General features: G+C 49.8%; 1 protein-coding gene across 1 annotated transcript; it reads right to left on the minus strand.

The window, feature by feature from the left end:
* Positions 1 to 10,133: 10,133 nt before the first annotated feature.
* On the minus strand, positions 10,134 to 11,435 carry LOC104585266. Its single transcript, XM_010241359.2, has 3 exons — positions 11,221 to 11,435; positions 10,827 to 10,984; positions 10,134 to 10,475 (listed from the first exon to the last, which is right to left on the minus strand). The coding sequence occupies exons 1-3, from the start codon at positions 11,353 to 11,355 to the stop codon at positions 10,358 to 10,360; spliced, it is 411 nt and encodes a 136-aa protein (XP_010239661.1). The 5' UTR covers positions 11,356 to 11,435; the 3' UTR covers positions 10,134 to 10,357.
* Positions 11,436 to 12,715: the final 1,280 nt, after the last annotated feature.

Raw genomic sequence — 12,715 nt, forward strand, 5'->3', positions numbered from 1 at the left:
AGAAAGTACCGCTATCCTCTGTCGGTCTTCCGTCAGAGATTCTCTTTCGGTGCTTCCTCTCTGCAGTCGCCTGACGCCGGTACGTAGGCGCTGACCGTTTTTTCTGAGATAGTGATGGCGATGCTTTACTCTGCACCGCGTGGTCAGGATAAGACCGTTGAGAGATCTCGGCCATCGCCGAGATCAAGGTGCTCGTACTTATCCTGCAAACTCACAAGACAGTGCAGTCATGCCGGCATACATCCATGATGCCGGCTTGTGTTAGTTTAATTCTGCGATGCCGGCATACAAAGCCATGCTGGCTTTACCCGCGTCATCTCGGCTAGAGTTGTGTCGCCATGACCCTACCCGAGGTCATCCCCCTGACACTAGTCCCCGAAGCTGTTGCGGTCCGGCAGAGAAGAATGTCGGGCCGCGACAGTTTCCCATAGACAGACCATCAACGCCTACTTGATCTTAGCTGAGAAGGATGCCGAGACAACCCCAGGTTCTCCTAGCCGAGATCAATTCATTCTGACAATCCGGGTTGGCGTGCTTATCCAGCCCTTAGCCGAGATTTTTTCTTCTCCATGGCCGACAGTTGAAAACCTACTTCTGCCGATATAAATGCCACCTGTGACTTGGAAAAGACACTCCTTTTAACTAACAGGAGGATAAGGCAGGAGTTACTGCCATTGCGCTTTTTGAGGCGTGCGCGTCGTCCCATCAGACGGTAAAGCCGACAGAGCCATTAAGGGGGGAATTTCGGTTCCCACGCAAATACTTATCCTCCCGGATCTCGTGGGATTCTTGGCGGCACGACGCGCAGTAACCAAGTGCGCGCTTTGATGGGGATAGCTGCGCCCAAATCGTGTGCAATCTTCCCGTTTGCCACGGAGGTAGTGGGCGCGGGGGAATCGCGCCCCATTACTGCGCTACGGGTATAAATAACAGGGGAGGGCGAGGGGTAAAAAACCCTTCGCACTCCTCGCGTTCCTCGTCTTCCTCTGCTCTCCTGCTCCTCGCACACTCCGCCGCCACCTGCTAGCTCCGAGCTTCCCCACCGCCGCGGTTTCTCGCCTTCGAGCTCGCTGCCGTCGGTTCGCTCGCACCCATCTGGGTCTCCGCCGCATTAGCTTGCTAGCCCGAGCCTCGCGCTCGCACCATCTTCACCGAAAGCCCCAAACCCTAGATCCATTTTCCATCCATGGCGTCTTCTTCCCGCAACCCCGCCGTCGACCTTGCTGCTCAGCAGGCTGAGGAGAGGGTCGGCTCCGAGCGAGCCGGCTTGGAGGGCTCGGACGTCACTCTGGCAGAGATCGGGTGGCTCCGCCGCTCCCGGCGGATCCCAGAGGACGTTGAGTGCCAAATTCCCGGCGGTGAGATCATGCCAACTCGAGGCTGGTGAGCGTGTTGTCTTTCTTGTTCACTTTGAGCGCGGTTTCGCTCTTCCTGCTAGTGATTTTCTTAGAAATTTCCTAGATTTCTTTGGCCTCCAGCCGCACCACCTTCCGACGGATGCCATTCTTACTCTCTCGGCATTCGTCACTTGTTGCGAAGGCTATCTCGGCCTTTGGCCCTCCATCGACCTGTGGTCCCAGTACTTCATGTTCCGGCCACAGGTTCTTCCTGATAAGGACAATCCCGACGCCGCGAAGCTGATGACTCAATGCGGTGCTGCCACCGTCATTCCTCGCCGTAGTTTTGCCTTCCCTAGGATCCAGGGTCTTGAGTCATGTAAAAAATGGCTCAAGACCTTTTTCTATGTTAAAAACTACTCTGAGGCTGACAAGATCAATCTGCCGGGATTCGAAGTCGGCCCCCTGGAGGAGAAGAGAAACTGGTCTTACGACCCGAAGGATTCAGGAAAGCGTTTATGCCTTGATCTTCTTGGAGAAGTGGCAATTGATTATCTTGTCACCATGACATGTCTCCAACCCCCGTTGCATGCGAGGGGAGGGCTCGAGAAGGTCCGTTCCCTTGCGGGCAAATAGCCATTTCGTCGGGCTATACTTTTTGAATAGGTTCGGTCGACCCTGCGGGCACAACTTAGTCCTATTTTAGGAGAGGCTTCGAGGGGGTCGCTAGCCAAGTGTTTGGGCCGAGCTCGTCTTCCCAAGTCACTTATAGCGAGAAATCTTTCGGGGCCGTCTCGGACTTGGGCCGAACTCGTCTTCCCAAGTAGCAAGGTTAGTATACCCTCAAGACTCTAACCCGATCCCTCTACTTCGAGTCCAGACCGTGCTAGACAGCCCGGAACCTCGAAACTAGGCCTCCCAAGGTGCGTCCCCGAGGTCGAGTCGAGACTAGGCTCGACCCAAGCACTTGAGAGCAGGCCCCTTGGGATGCTCTAGCCCTCTCCCCTTGGGTTTGAGCTTTGCATCATCTGTGGCCGATAGGACCTCTAGTGCAAGGCTTTTGTCATGGTCGCGCTTGGCGCAAGATGGTTGCCGCATATTCCCGAGTAGACCTTGGGTAGGAGTTTGGTTCCTTGGTCGAGGGCATGCCTTTAAGCAAAGCGGCGACACCGTTCTTGTGTGGGACGCCGTCGAGTAGGACGTACAACCCGACTTTTGCAAGCAGAGTTTTAGCGTTTGGACCTTTTGCTTCTTTGTCCACCTCGCCTTTCTAGGCGTGGATAACTGGAGTCATCCAAGAAGGTGGACTATTGATGACCATGCCGGTCATTGAAGATTCGTCATGAGTTTTCGCTTCTTCCTTTATGGACAGGGCACGAGTCACTTCAAAGAAAAGCACCGGTGGCAGCAGTTCCTTGGAACCGGCCGTTCGGGCTAGTCCATCGGCAAGGTGATTTTCTCCCTGTGGGACGCGTCACGCCTCCATGCCAAGGAAATACCGTTTCTTCTTGCGAACTTCTTTGATATACTTCTTCATCCTTTCATCAAGGCATTGATATGACTCGTCCATTTGGTTTATCACCAGTTGGGAATCTCCTTGGATGAGAAGGCGTCGAACTCCCATGGCCTTGGCCAATCGAAGTCCAAGAAGGAGTGCCTCATATTCTGCCATGTTGCTGGTGGCATTAAAGTCGAGGTGGGCGGCGTACACCAAAATCTTGCCTTCGGGGCTGATGAGCATGACTCCAGCCCCCGCACCGTTGAGGCGCTTGGAGCCATCAAACCTCATTATCCAATGTGGTTCGGAGGGCTCGGTCTTGGATATGATTCCTTCGGGCGGGACTAGTAGAGCGTGCCACTCGGCCACGAAGTCAACCAAGACTTGGGATTTTATGGCCGTTCTCGCCGTGAGTTTCAACGAGAAAGGAGCCAATTCCATTGACCTTTTGGCGATTCTTCTGGTGGCCTCCTTGTTGCCTAAGATTTCCTTGAGTGGGAAGGTAGTTGGCACCATGATGGTGCGGCCCATGAAGTAATGACGGAGCTTTCGAGAGGCCATGAGGAAAGCGTATGCGATCTTCTCGATTTGTGTGTATCGACCCTTTGCTCTTCCCAAAGCTTCACTCACGTAATAAACCGGGCATTGTGACCCGTCTTCTTTCTCCACGAGTGCTGCACTTACGGCGACCGGGGTCGCGGCAAGGTACAGGAGCAAAGGCTCCTCCTGCTTTGGGCTCGTGAGAAGTGGAGGGGTCGACAAATAGGTCTTGAGCTCTTTGAAGGCCTTTTGAGCTTCGTCGGTCCACTCAGAGTTGTCGAGGCTCTTCAAGGCTTTTGAAAAAAGAAGACCCGTCTCGGCTGATCGGGCGACGAATCGTCCCAAGGCTGCCATTCTTCTCGCTAGGCGCTGCACATCTTTGACGGAGCGAGGAGGCTCCATCTCTAGGATGGCCCGGATTTTTTCTGGGTTGGCCTCGATCCCTCGTTGAGAGACAAGGAAGCCCAAGAGTTTTCCTCCTCGAACTCCGAATGCGCACTTCTCCGGATTGAGCTTTACGCCATACTTGCGGAGATTGTCGAAGGTTTCTTGCAGGTCCTTGGGATGGGTCTTTGCAATTTGACTTTTGATGACAGCGTCGTCAACGTAGACTTTGGCGTTTCTCCCCAATTGCTCTTTGAGGATGAGGCTGACGAGGCGTTGAAAGTTGCGCCGGCGTTCTTCAAACCAAAAGGCATTCTGCGATAGTAGAAGGTGCTGATGGGAGTGATGAAGCTGGTCTTGTCCTCGTCTTCCTTGGCCATGTGGACTTGGTGATACCCTGAATAAGCGTCCAAGAAGCTCAACCTTTCGCATCCTGCTGTGGAGTCGACCAGTTGGTCGATTCAAGGGAGCGGATAGTCGTCCTTGGGGCACGCCTTTGTTCAAGTCGGTAAAGTAGACACACATTCGCCACTTGCCGTTGGATTTCCTTACCAAGACCGGATTGGCTAACCATTCGGGGTGCCAAACTTCTCGGATGAGCCCGGCGTGGGAGAGTTTGGCAATTTCTTGCTTGATGACTTCGCTTCGCTCGGTGGAGAGCTTCCGAAGCTTTTGCTTTACGGGAGCTTTTTCGGGTCTCATGGTGAGGCGATGCTCCGTGACGTCGTGCGGGACTCCTCCCATGTCGGAAGGTGACCAGGCGAAGAGATTGGAATTCTTTCGAAGTAGGTCGACGAGTTCTTCCTCGAGTTTACTCAGGAGGTCGGCTCCAATCTTCATGCGCGTGGCGTCATCCTGGGAGACGCGTACTTCCTTGAGTTCTCCTTCGGGGAGGGGCTGAGGGATGTAGCGCTCCTGGTGATCGGTTTCGGATACCCCCGTGCTCGAAAGCATGTTGATACTCTTGGATGATTCTCCCTTTTCGGCACACTTGGTCTCATGGCGGTAGAGTGTCTTCCTATCGGAAGATTGCTCGCCGCGAACCGTTATCACGCCCTTCGGGCCCGGGATCTTCATGCACAACAAGTTGTGGTGGATGGCGGTGTAGAGATGGCTTAGCGTCGTCCTCCCGAGGATGGCGTTAAAGGATGCCTCCATACCCACCACGTCGAAGCGCACGAGCTCGGTTCGATGATTCGTGGCGTCTTCGAAGGTCGTGAGGAGCTCAATTTGTTCGAGCGGCTGAATGGACTTTCCTGGCACGAAGCCGGTGAGAGGATAAAGGGATGGCTGCAACGAGCCGTTCTTGTATCCCCCTTGTGGTTCCATCAGCTTCTTCAATGTGCTCAGATATACGATGTCGGTGGAGCTTCCGCCATCCACAAGAATCTTCTTGAGCTCACAATTGGCGATGATCACTGTCACGAAGAGGGCGTCGTCATGTGGGAAGCGTATCTCCTTGGCGTCTTCCTCGGTGAAGGCAATTGGCACGCTCGCCCACTTTGGTGGTGGTGTCGGGGTGAAGGTTCCCACAATGTTAACTTCGCGAGCATACTCCTTGCGTTGCCGCTTCGATCCCCGGCCTGTGGTGGAGCCCCAGAGTCACTCCGACGTGATGCGCGGGTTCCTAAAACGGGAGGTTATCCTTCTTAGGTGCTGGGTCAGCGACAATGACGTTGGCGGGGCGTGGAGCCTCGGCTGTCTTCTCATCCTTGCGCCGGGCTTGCGTTCGTGCCAGAAACTCTTCGCGAGTCGCGATGAGAGTGTTGCACTCTTCGGTGCTGTGGCTTGCCGTGTTGTGGATGAGGCATCTTCCGGTTCCGCCCTCGGCGGGGCGAGGTGGCTTCTTGGGTTGCCAAGTATTTTGGGACGATGCTTGTCCTTTGACGGTGAAGATCTTCCGGGCTTGGTCGCCGGGGGCCTTTTTCCCCCACCTCCTCTCCTTCTTGGAAGATGAAGTAGGCACAGGGGGTTTGTCGAACGAGGGAGTTCCTTCGGGAGCGGCGCGCGGCGCGTCTTTTTTGGCAATGTCCCCGTCTTCGCTCTGGGCGTATTCTTGCAAGATTCGATAGAGCTCCTCGGTCGTCTTCAGAGGATTGCGACTTAGGGCCCGATTCACTTCTCCTTAGAGAAGGCCTTGCATGCATGCGTCGATCATGGTGGTCGACGGTGGGTTGGCGATTTGGTTTCGTACATTCGCAAAGCGATAGAAGAAGCTTCTTAGGGATTCCCCCGGCTTTTGTTTCACAGCGTATAGCTCGTGAGCCTGCACGGGTTCTTTGAAGTTTCTCTGAAAGTTGGCGACGAAGACCTCTTGGAGACGCTCCCAAGAGTGCACGGAGTTATTCCGCAGGTTATAAAACCAAGTTTGCGCCATCACGGTGAGCGCGAGCGTAAAGAGGTTGCACATCTCAACGGGACCTCCCCCGGCGGCCCGTATGGCGGTGGAGTAGGCATCCAAGAACTGAAGAGGATTTGACTCCCCGTCATACGGCCGTATTGTAGGCGGCTTGAACCTTGGCGGAAAAGGCGCGTCTTGGATCTCCCGTGTGAGCGGGTTACAAGTTGGCCGGTTCTTCCGGTTCCTTCGGTGGCGAGGTCCTCCATCGTCAGAGTCGCTTTCGTCTCTAGAAGGGTCACTTGGAGAATGAGCTCGGTGTTTTCTTGGCGGGTCAGAGCGTCGACGGAAATTTCTTTCGCCGCCTGGACGGGCTCCGGACTCCGTCACTTGCTCATTTCCATGCACGCCGGGGTCTCGTTCTCCGTGAGGCATAGCTTGAGGTGGTACTTGGTTGCCACCTTGCTCGACCCCGGTGGGGGGAGCAAGGGGCGCTTGCGAGGCGTTCACCAAGTGAGGTTGGTGTCGAGCATGCGCGACTTGGAGAGCGCCATTTAGCGGAAGCCCCCAATAATGATGATACCAAGGAGCTCCATGGGCGATCGCGGCGGGCGCCAGCACAAGCAGTCCCGGGTTGGAGGGGTCGTAGGCCGGGACTCCTTGGTTTTCTGGCGCGGATCCTCCTGACGCCACATTGTTCCCTCTTGTAGGTTTCGAGGGTAAGGTCACTACCGGTTGTAGGGAAGGCGGCGCGAAGCCCATCGAACGAGGTATGCCGAGTTCCGTATCCCCTGCGGGGGCGGCAACTGTAGGCAGCTCGCCGATCCTTGCCATTACGTCGGTAAGTGTCGAGGGACCGCCTACGACGGTTTCGATCACCTCGGTTCCTTCAGGGACGGCCGGGAGCGGAGGTACGACCACGACTTCCATCGTGGCGACCATGCTTGCAGCGATGTCCGAATTGGTGAGGATTCCTTCTTCCTCGGGAGCCCCCGAGGCGTTTGCTTTCTTTGTTTGCAACCGTGTATACTTCGCGGCAAGTTGGGCACCCGATGAAGTAGGCTTCCTCGGGCCCATTAAATCTTCAATTGCGGCGAGGGTTCCCCACAGTCGGCGCCACTGTTGTTTTTCTCGACAACAATTAGAGTAAGTGGCACCAATGCTCGATGGCACAAGTGTGAGTATAAAAGTAGGACGTGTACGCCGGCCTTATAACGAAGGTCGCCGTACACTTGGACAAGTAGACACTTCGATATTTTTTGAATAGGTTCGGTTGACTCTGCGGGTACGACTTAATCCTATGTTAGGAAAGGCTTCGAGGGGGTTGTTAGCCAAGTGCTTGGGTCGAGCGGATCTTCCCAAGACACCTTTAACGAGAGATTCGTCGAGGCCGCCTCGTACTTGTACCGAACGCGTCTTTCGAAGTATCGAGGTTAGGATACCCTCGGAACTCTAACCAACCCCTTCTCCTTCGAGCCCGTGCTAACCAAGGTTAGTTTGGAGCCTCGAAACTAGAGTCCCTTAGAAGGCTTCCTCGAGGCCGGTCGACTTTTAGTCGAAAGCGGCGCTCGAAAGAGAACCTTAGAGGGAACACTCTAGCCTCTCCCCTTGAGTTTATTCAAGTTGAGAGTGAATGATACATGCCTCCATGGGGGAGGGTATTTATAACTTAGGGGTCCATGAAAAAAGACCATGTCTACTCTTGAGGGAGAAAGAAAAGTGGAGGCAAAATGATAAAAGTAGCTCTTTGGTCCATAGCTTTTATGTGCACCATGTGGGGAAAGTGAGGGTTGGTCCATGGTCCACCATGAACCAAAAGCCTCATCCCTACACCTTTCTTGCCCCCTACTCTAGCTCATTTCTCCCTTTGACCATGGCATGAGAGGTTTGACTTATTGACTTGTCTTCCTTCGCCACGTAGGATTGACTACGCCACGTGGCCATCTTGACTCACGGTTGGGAAATGTTGACTTAGTCTTCGCCATATAATGATTTTATTTTACTACAACACCCAATACGACACTTATTATGGGGAAAAATAAAAATCTAAAACAAAAAATAAAATGAGATGGATGGAGTATTTCATTGTAAAGGAAAAATCAACATACTATTTAGGGTCAAGATTGTCTTTTAATTTATTATTTAACGGTCAACTAGCGGTCAACTAACAGTAGTGGCATATTTATACCCCACACAAAATTTGAGTGGCAAATTTGGAACAAGGAAATTCTGAGTGGCATTTGGGCATATGAGCAAATTTTGAGTGACAAATATGGAATTCTCTCAAATTTTTATAGCCAGTAGCTGGCTATTACTATTAGCCTTGCTCTAAGGCTAGTCACCTCAATAGTGGGTAGTAATATACTTGTGCTAACATAGAAACGCATATTTATTATTTTATAGACTCATCCTACCTTGAAATATGTTATATGATAGTAACATAACATATCTAGTTATTCCAAAGCTCTCTCTCCTCATTTAATACATGTCACATCACCAAATTACTTAGTTGGCATTCCATGTTACTACCTATATTACTTCCACTATGAGTAATCTAATGTGGGGGGTTAGCAGGATAGTGCTTTGTCCCGAATCCGCATGAGCCACGTGTGGGGCATTAGACCCCTGGTGCAGCAGGACCATGGTCCCAAAGAACATTTCGCAAAATTAGGGAAGATTAACAAGATAAACCGAGGAAATAAAAGGCAAATCGATTCGTAGGGTGACACAAAAGAATTCCAATGCTTCAATTTAGGGGGAAAAAACGCCAGAAGTGAGAGAATCGAAGGAGAGATCAAGCGGAGACGAGGAGGTTGGGCTGATGGAGTCTACAGCCAGATGAGGAAGAAGAGCCACATGAAAAAAAATAGACAACCAAACACGAAACGACCGGCCAACCAGTCCAACTAAGGCAAACAAACGCGAAAATTGGTTCGCCCCACCCAAACAACCAAACACTCAGGTAGTTGGCCCCAACCAGAAAAAACCGGACGAGGTAGAGTCACGGATCACCGGGCTAGGGAGCGGTTCTCACGGAACAATCGTGTTGGGGAGGACGATGTGCGTGTGTGCAAGAAACGGCCGGCCAAGATATGGCCTCAAGCATGCCCGTGCGATGCGATTCTATCACTGAGCTTCACGGCGATTTGATCGGTAATATAAGATCAAAGAATAGATTACTAAACTACCTTTTTAATCCAAGGGCCAGATTTAAGTGGTACTCCTACCCTCAACTAAGGAGGGTACCGTAAAAATCCCCAAAAAGAAAGGTGTTGAGTGAAACAATCATAAGCATAGAACATAAGCACTTAATAAAATCCAACAGCATACATAAACCTGACTTAATACAACCAGCAACATAAGCATAGAACATAAGCACTCTGTACTTATAATAAAATCCAGCAGCATACGTAACCCTGTCTTAATAAACCAGCAGCATACATAACCCTGACTTAATAAACCAGCAGCAACACACTCCTTAACCTAGTTCATAGGGATCAAACCAGCAGCATACACGTACTAAGAGACCGCTCCTTAACCCTAGATCATAGTGATCAACGTTAAAATAACCAGCATTGCGGAGCCAACGATTACAACATCAGCTGCCTTCTCTATTCTATTGAGTTTTTCCATGTCCTTTTTATGTTGTTCTGCAAATTCCCTGCAGATGAAAGGGCAACTATATTACTCCCTCCGATCCATATTAATTGTCGAAATATAACATGTATCTAGACACTTTTTAGGCATATAGATAAATCCATATTTAGACAAATTTGAGACAATTAATATGGATCGGAGGGAGTAGATAAGCCTTTTAATAAATATAGTATATGTTTTCTTATCTCTTCTTCTTCTTTAAAGGTTTTCCTTTTCGTGGCCAAATATGCATTTATACTTGCACGCTGCGAAGCCAAGCTAACTAAATGCCAACTTAGCGTGACTTGTCAAGTCTAACCGCAGAGCTTCCAGGATATCATGACTGCAAGCTTAGTTATTGCCAACTTAGCGTCTTGGACTGTTGTTGTTGAAGGCTGCGAAAGTGAAAGTGCCATTGCTACTTGTATACTAATTCCCCCAAATCCAGTCATCAGAACTACAGTAGCCCTATTATCCACTTTGCGACACATCAAATCCAGCAGCATACATAACCCTGACTTAATACAACCAGCGGCAAAGACATATCAAAAGAGTACTCATTAACACTAGTTCATAGGGATCAAACCAGCAGCATACACATACTAAGAGAGGCTCTACCCTACTTCATAGGGCGATCATCGTTAGAATAACCAGTATTGCGGAGCCAACGCAAACAAAATTAGTTTGCTTCTCTATTTCATTGACTTTTTCCAAGATCTTTTTGTCAAGTTCTTTATTCTGCCTGCAGATGAAAGGGCAACCATGTTAAATAAGCCTTTTAAATAAGTACATATTTTGTTATTAAGAATAAAAGGAATAGAAATGCCATGTAAAATATTCCTCCGTTCCATAATTCTTGTCTCAAATTTGCCTAAAAATGGATGTATTTATTCCTAAAAAGTGTCTCAAATTTCGACAAGAATTATGAAACAGAGAGAATTTATATGTACAGTAGGACAAAACTAGCTCGCCACAAGTCAATATATGCACAGAGAAAAGAAAGTAAAAACATAACCTACACATAGAAAGATTGTGAGTGAAATATTACAATTAGTATTAGTACGTGTCAAAAACGTTATATATTTGTGTCTACCTGAAAGCTTCAATGTTAGCAGCCTCCTGTTCGCGAATCATTTGGATGATCTCCTTGTACTCAGCATCAAATCTCCTTTTGTTCTCCGCGTATGTGCGATTTATTGACGCCAGTTGTTCAGCCAGGTTTTCTTTGGAATAAACGATTTGTTCTCCCCCCTACAATTTAAGGACATGTGTAAACATCCTAAATGCAAAAATCTCATAAATTACAATAAAGTGAATGCGTCATCACCAAAGTTCATGGGGGATTTGTCATCGGTATGGTTAACTTATTTCAAATCCGAATAAATTTACCGTACGAAATCGTGTTGCCTGATGAATTTAGCCATCGTCCAAACACCACTAGAAGATATATACAACGTCAAAACAAATCTAAGTTTGGGAGCACTTACGGCCGCTGTGCTGGGGAGATTGGTCGAAATAAGCCGAGAACCTGCCGCCGCCGGCGAGAGCGCGTGGGCCGTCGGCGCCCAGCTGGGACGGAGACCAAGGCGCGGCACCTTTGAAAGCACGGAACGCATCGCCATGAGGTCCTTAATTTGTTGGGTTGGGTAGCCGATGTCGACAGGAGACTGCTTGTTTTTTGTTGTTTTGTTTTGACGGGTCGATCGAGAGGAGACTGCTTTGGAGTATAGGAGAACTGGAGCAGGCCAGCCAGGTTCGAATTAGTGTACAAGTACAAGTCTCTAGCGGTCTCCGATTCTATCTCTTCGGCCCATCATATCCAGTCAGCCGGAGTCGGCTACAAACCAGTAGCGCTAGCCCATGAATGGGCCAGCATATGCTGAATTTACAGGGCCCATGCCGCCATTGCTTCTGTCCTCTCGAGCCCTCCACATTGATTTCCTGCTGCGCCACCGCATCAACACAGAGAGAGGGAATGAGCAGAGGGGAGCAGCGAGTCGCCGGAGAGGGAGGAGGAGGAGGAAGAAGAAGCGCGCGTCGGTGGCGACGGACAGAGCGGTGGAGACCCCGGTGGCCATTATTCTCTGGTATGTAAGCGCAAGTGTACTGGTACTCGAAGATCTTAGCCCCATGCTGCTCTAGGACAACGAAACAGTCTGGTTTGTAGGCTTCGGCCTTGTTAGCACCAGAACAATTAAAAATAGCAAGTAAATATGGCTAGGATAGGACGTTAGAGGGTCTAGAGTTAGGGTTAGGGGAGGCTTGACGGGGGATGCTTCTAGGAGATCCCGGTACATTTTTCTATCTTAATCAGTACAATTGCTATAAGATTGAATCGAAGGAGTATCTTCAAACTAGACAGGCCCATGCATATTATCAGAATCAGTTCTGAAGAGTAGGTACATATTTGGCTATGAAATGACCTCCTGGCTCCTGCAGTTCTGCTACTCTCTTTTTTATCACTTGAAGCTTATCCACCCTTGTTAAGCTTTACTTTGTGCTTGTATGTTGCTTTAGGACCAAGAGGCATTTTTCTTGTTGTTGCTCTCCAATTGGGAAATGTTGAGCTTGCAGAATGGGTTGATGGAGGTTCTTTGAAACCTAAAAATGGAAAATCAAAGGACAGCTGCTGAGCTCCTCATGTATGTGCTCTTTGGCTTCTTTTCAAAACTCTTGAATGATTATTAATCTGACAAAATCTAAAATATTTTTCTTGTAGGTGGAATGGGATCATGAGAAAGCACTAGAAGATTCATTGTGTAAACGTGTTGTTGTGACGAGAACATACTAAAATCTCTGGATCCAGTGGCTGCCAAAGGTAATAGAAACACACTTGCTAAGATTGTACTCAGGATTGTTTGATTGATGGGTCGGTTTCGGAGTTCTATACCGATTGCTATTCCAGTTCAGAACCAACTGCATGCAATGTTGTCATCTCGTTATCTTTCCATGAATTTTTTATTCACTGGTTCCTTCCTATTT

Source organism: Brachypodium distachyon, chromosome 5 (genome assembly GCF_000005505.3).
Source record: "Brachypodium distachyon strain Bd21 chromosome 5, Brachypodium_distachyon_v3.0, whole genome shotgun sequence".
Lineage (NCBI taxonomy): Eukaryota > Viridiplantae > Streptophyta > Magnoliopsida > Poales > Poaceae > Brachypodium > Brachypodium distachyon.

Coding starts and splice junctions, on each gene's coding strand:
- LOC104585266 (XM_010241359.2), bottom strand. CDS start 11,355: ATGGCGATGCGTTCCGTGCTTTCAAAGGTGCCGCGCCTTGGTCTCCGT. Junction 10,985..11,220: donor ATCTCCCCAGCACAGCGGCC/GTAAGTGCTCCC, acceptor CTTAAATTGTAG/GGGGGAGAACAAATCGTTTA. Junction 10,476..10,826: donor GCTAACATTGAAGCTTTCAG/GTAGACACAAAT, acceptor TTTCATCTGCAG/GCAGAATAAAGAACTTGACA.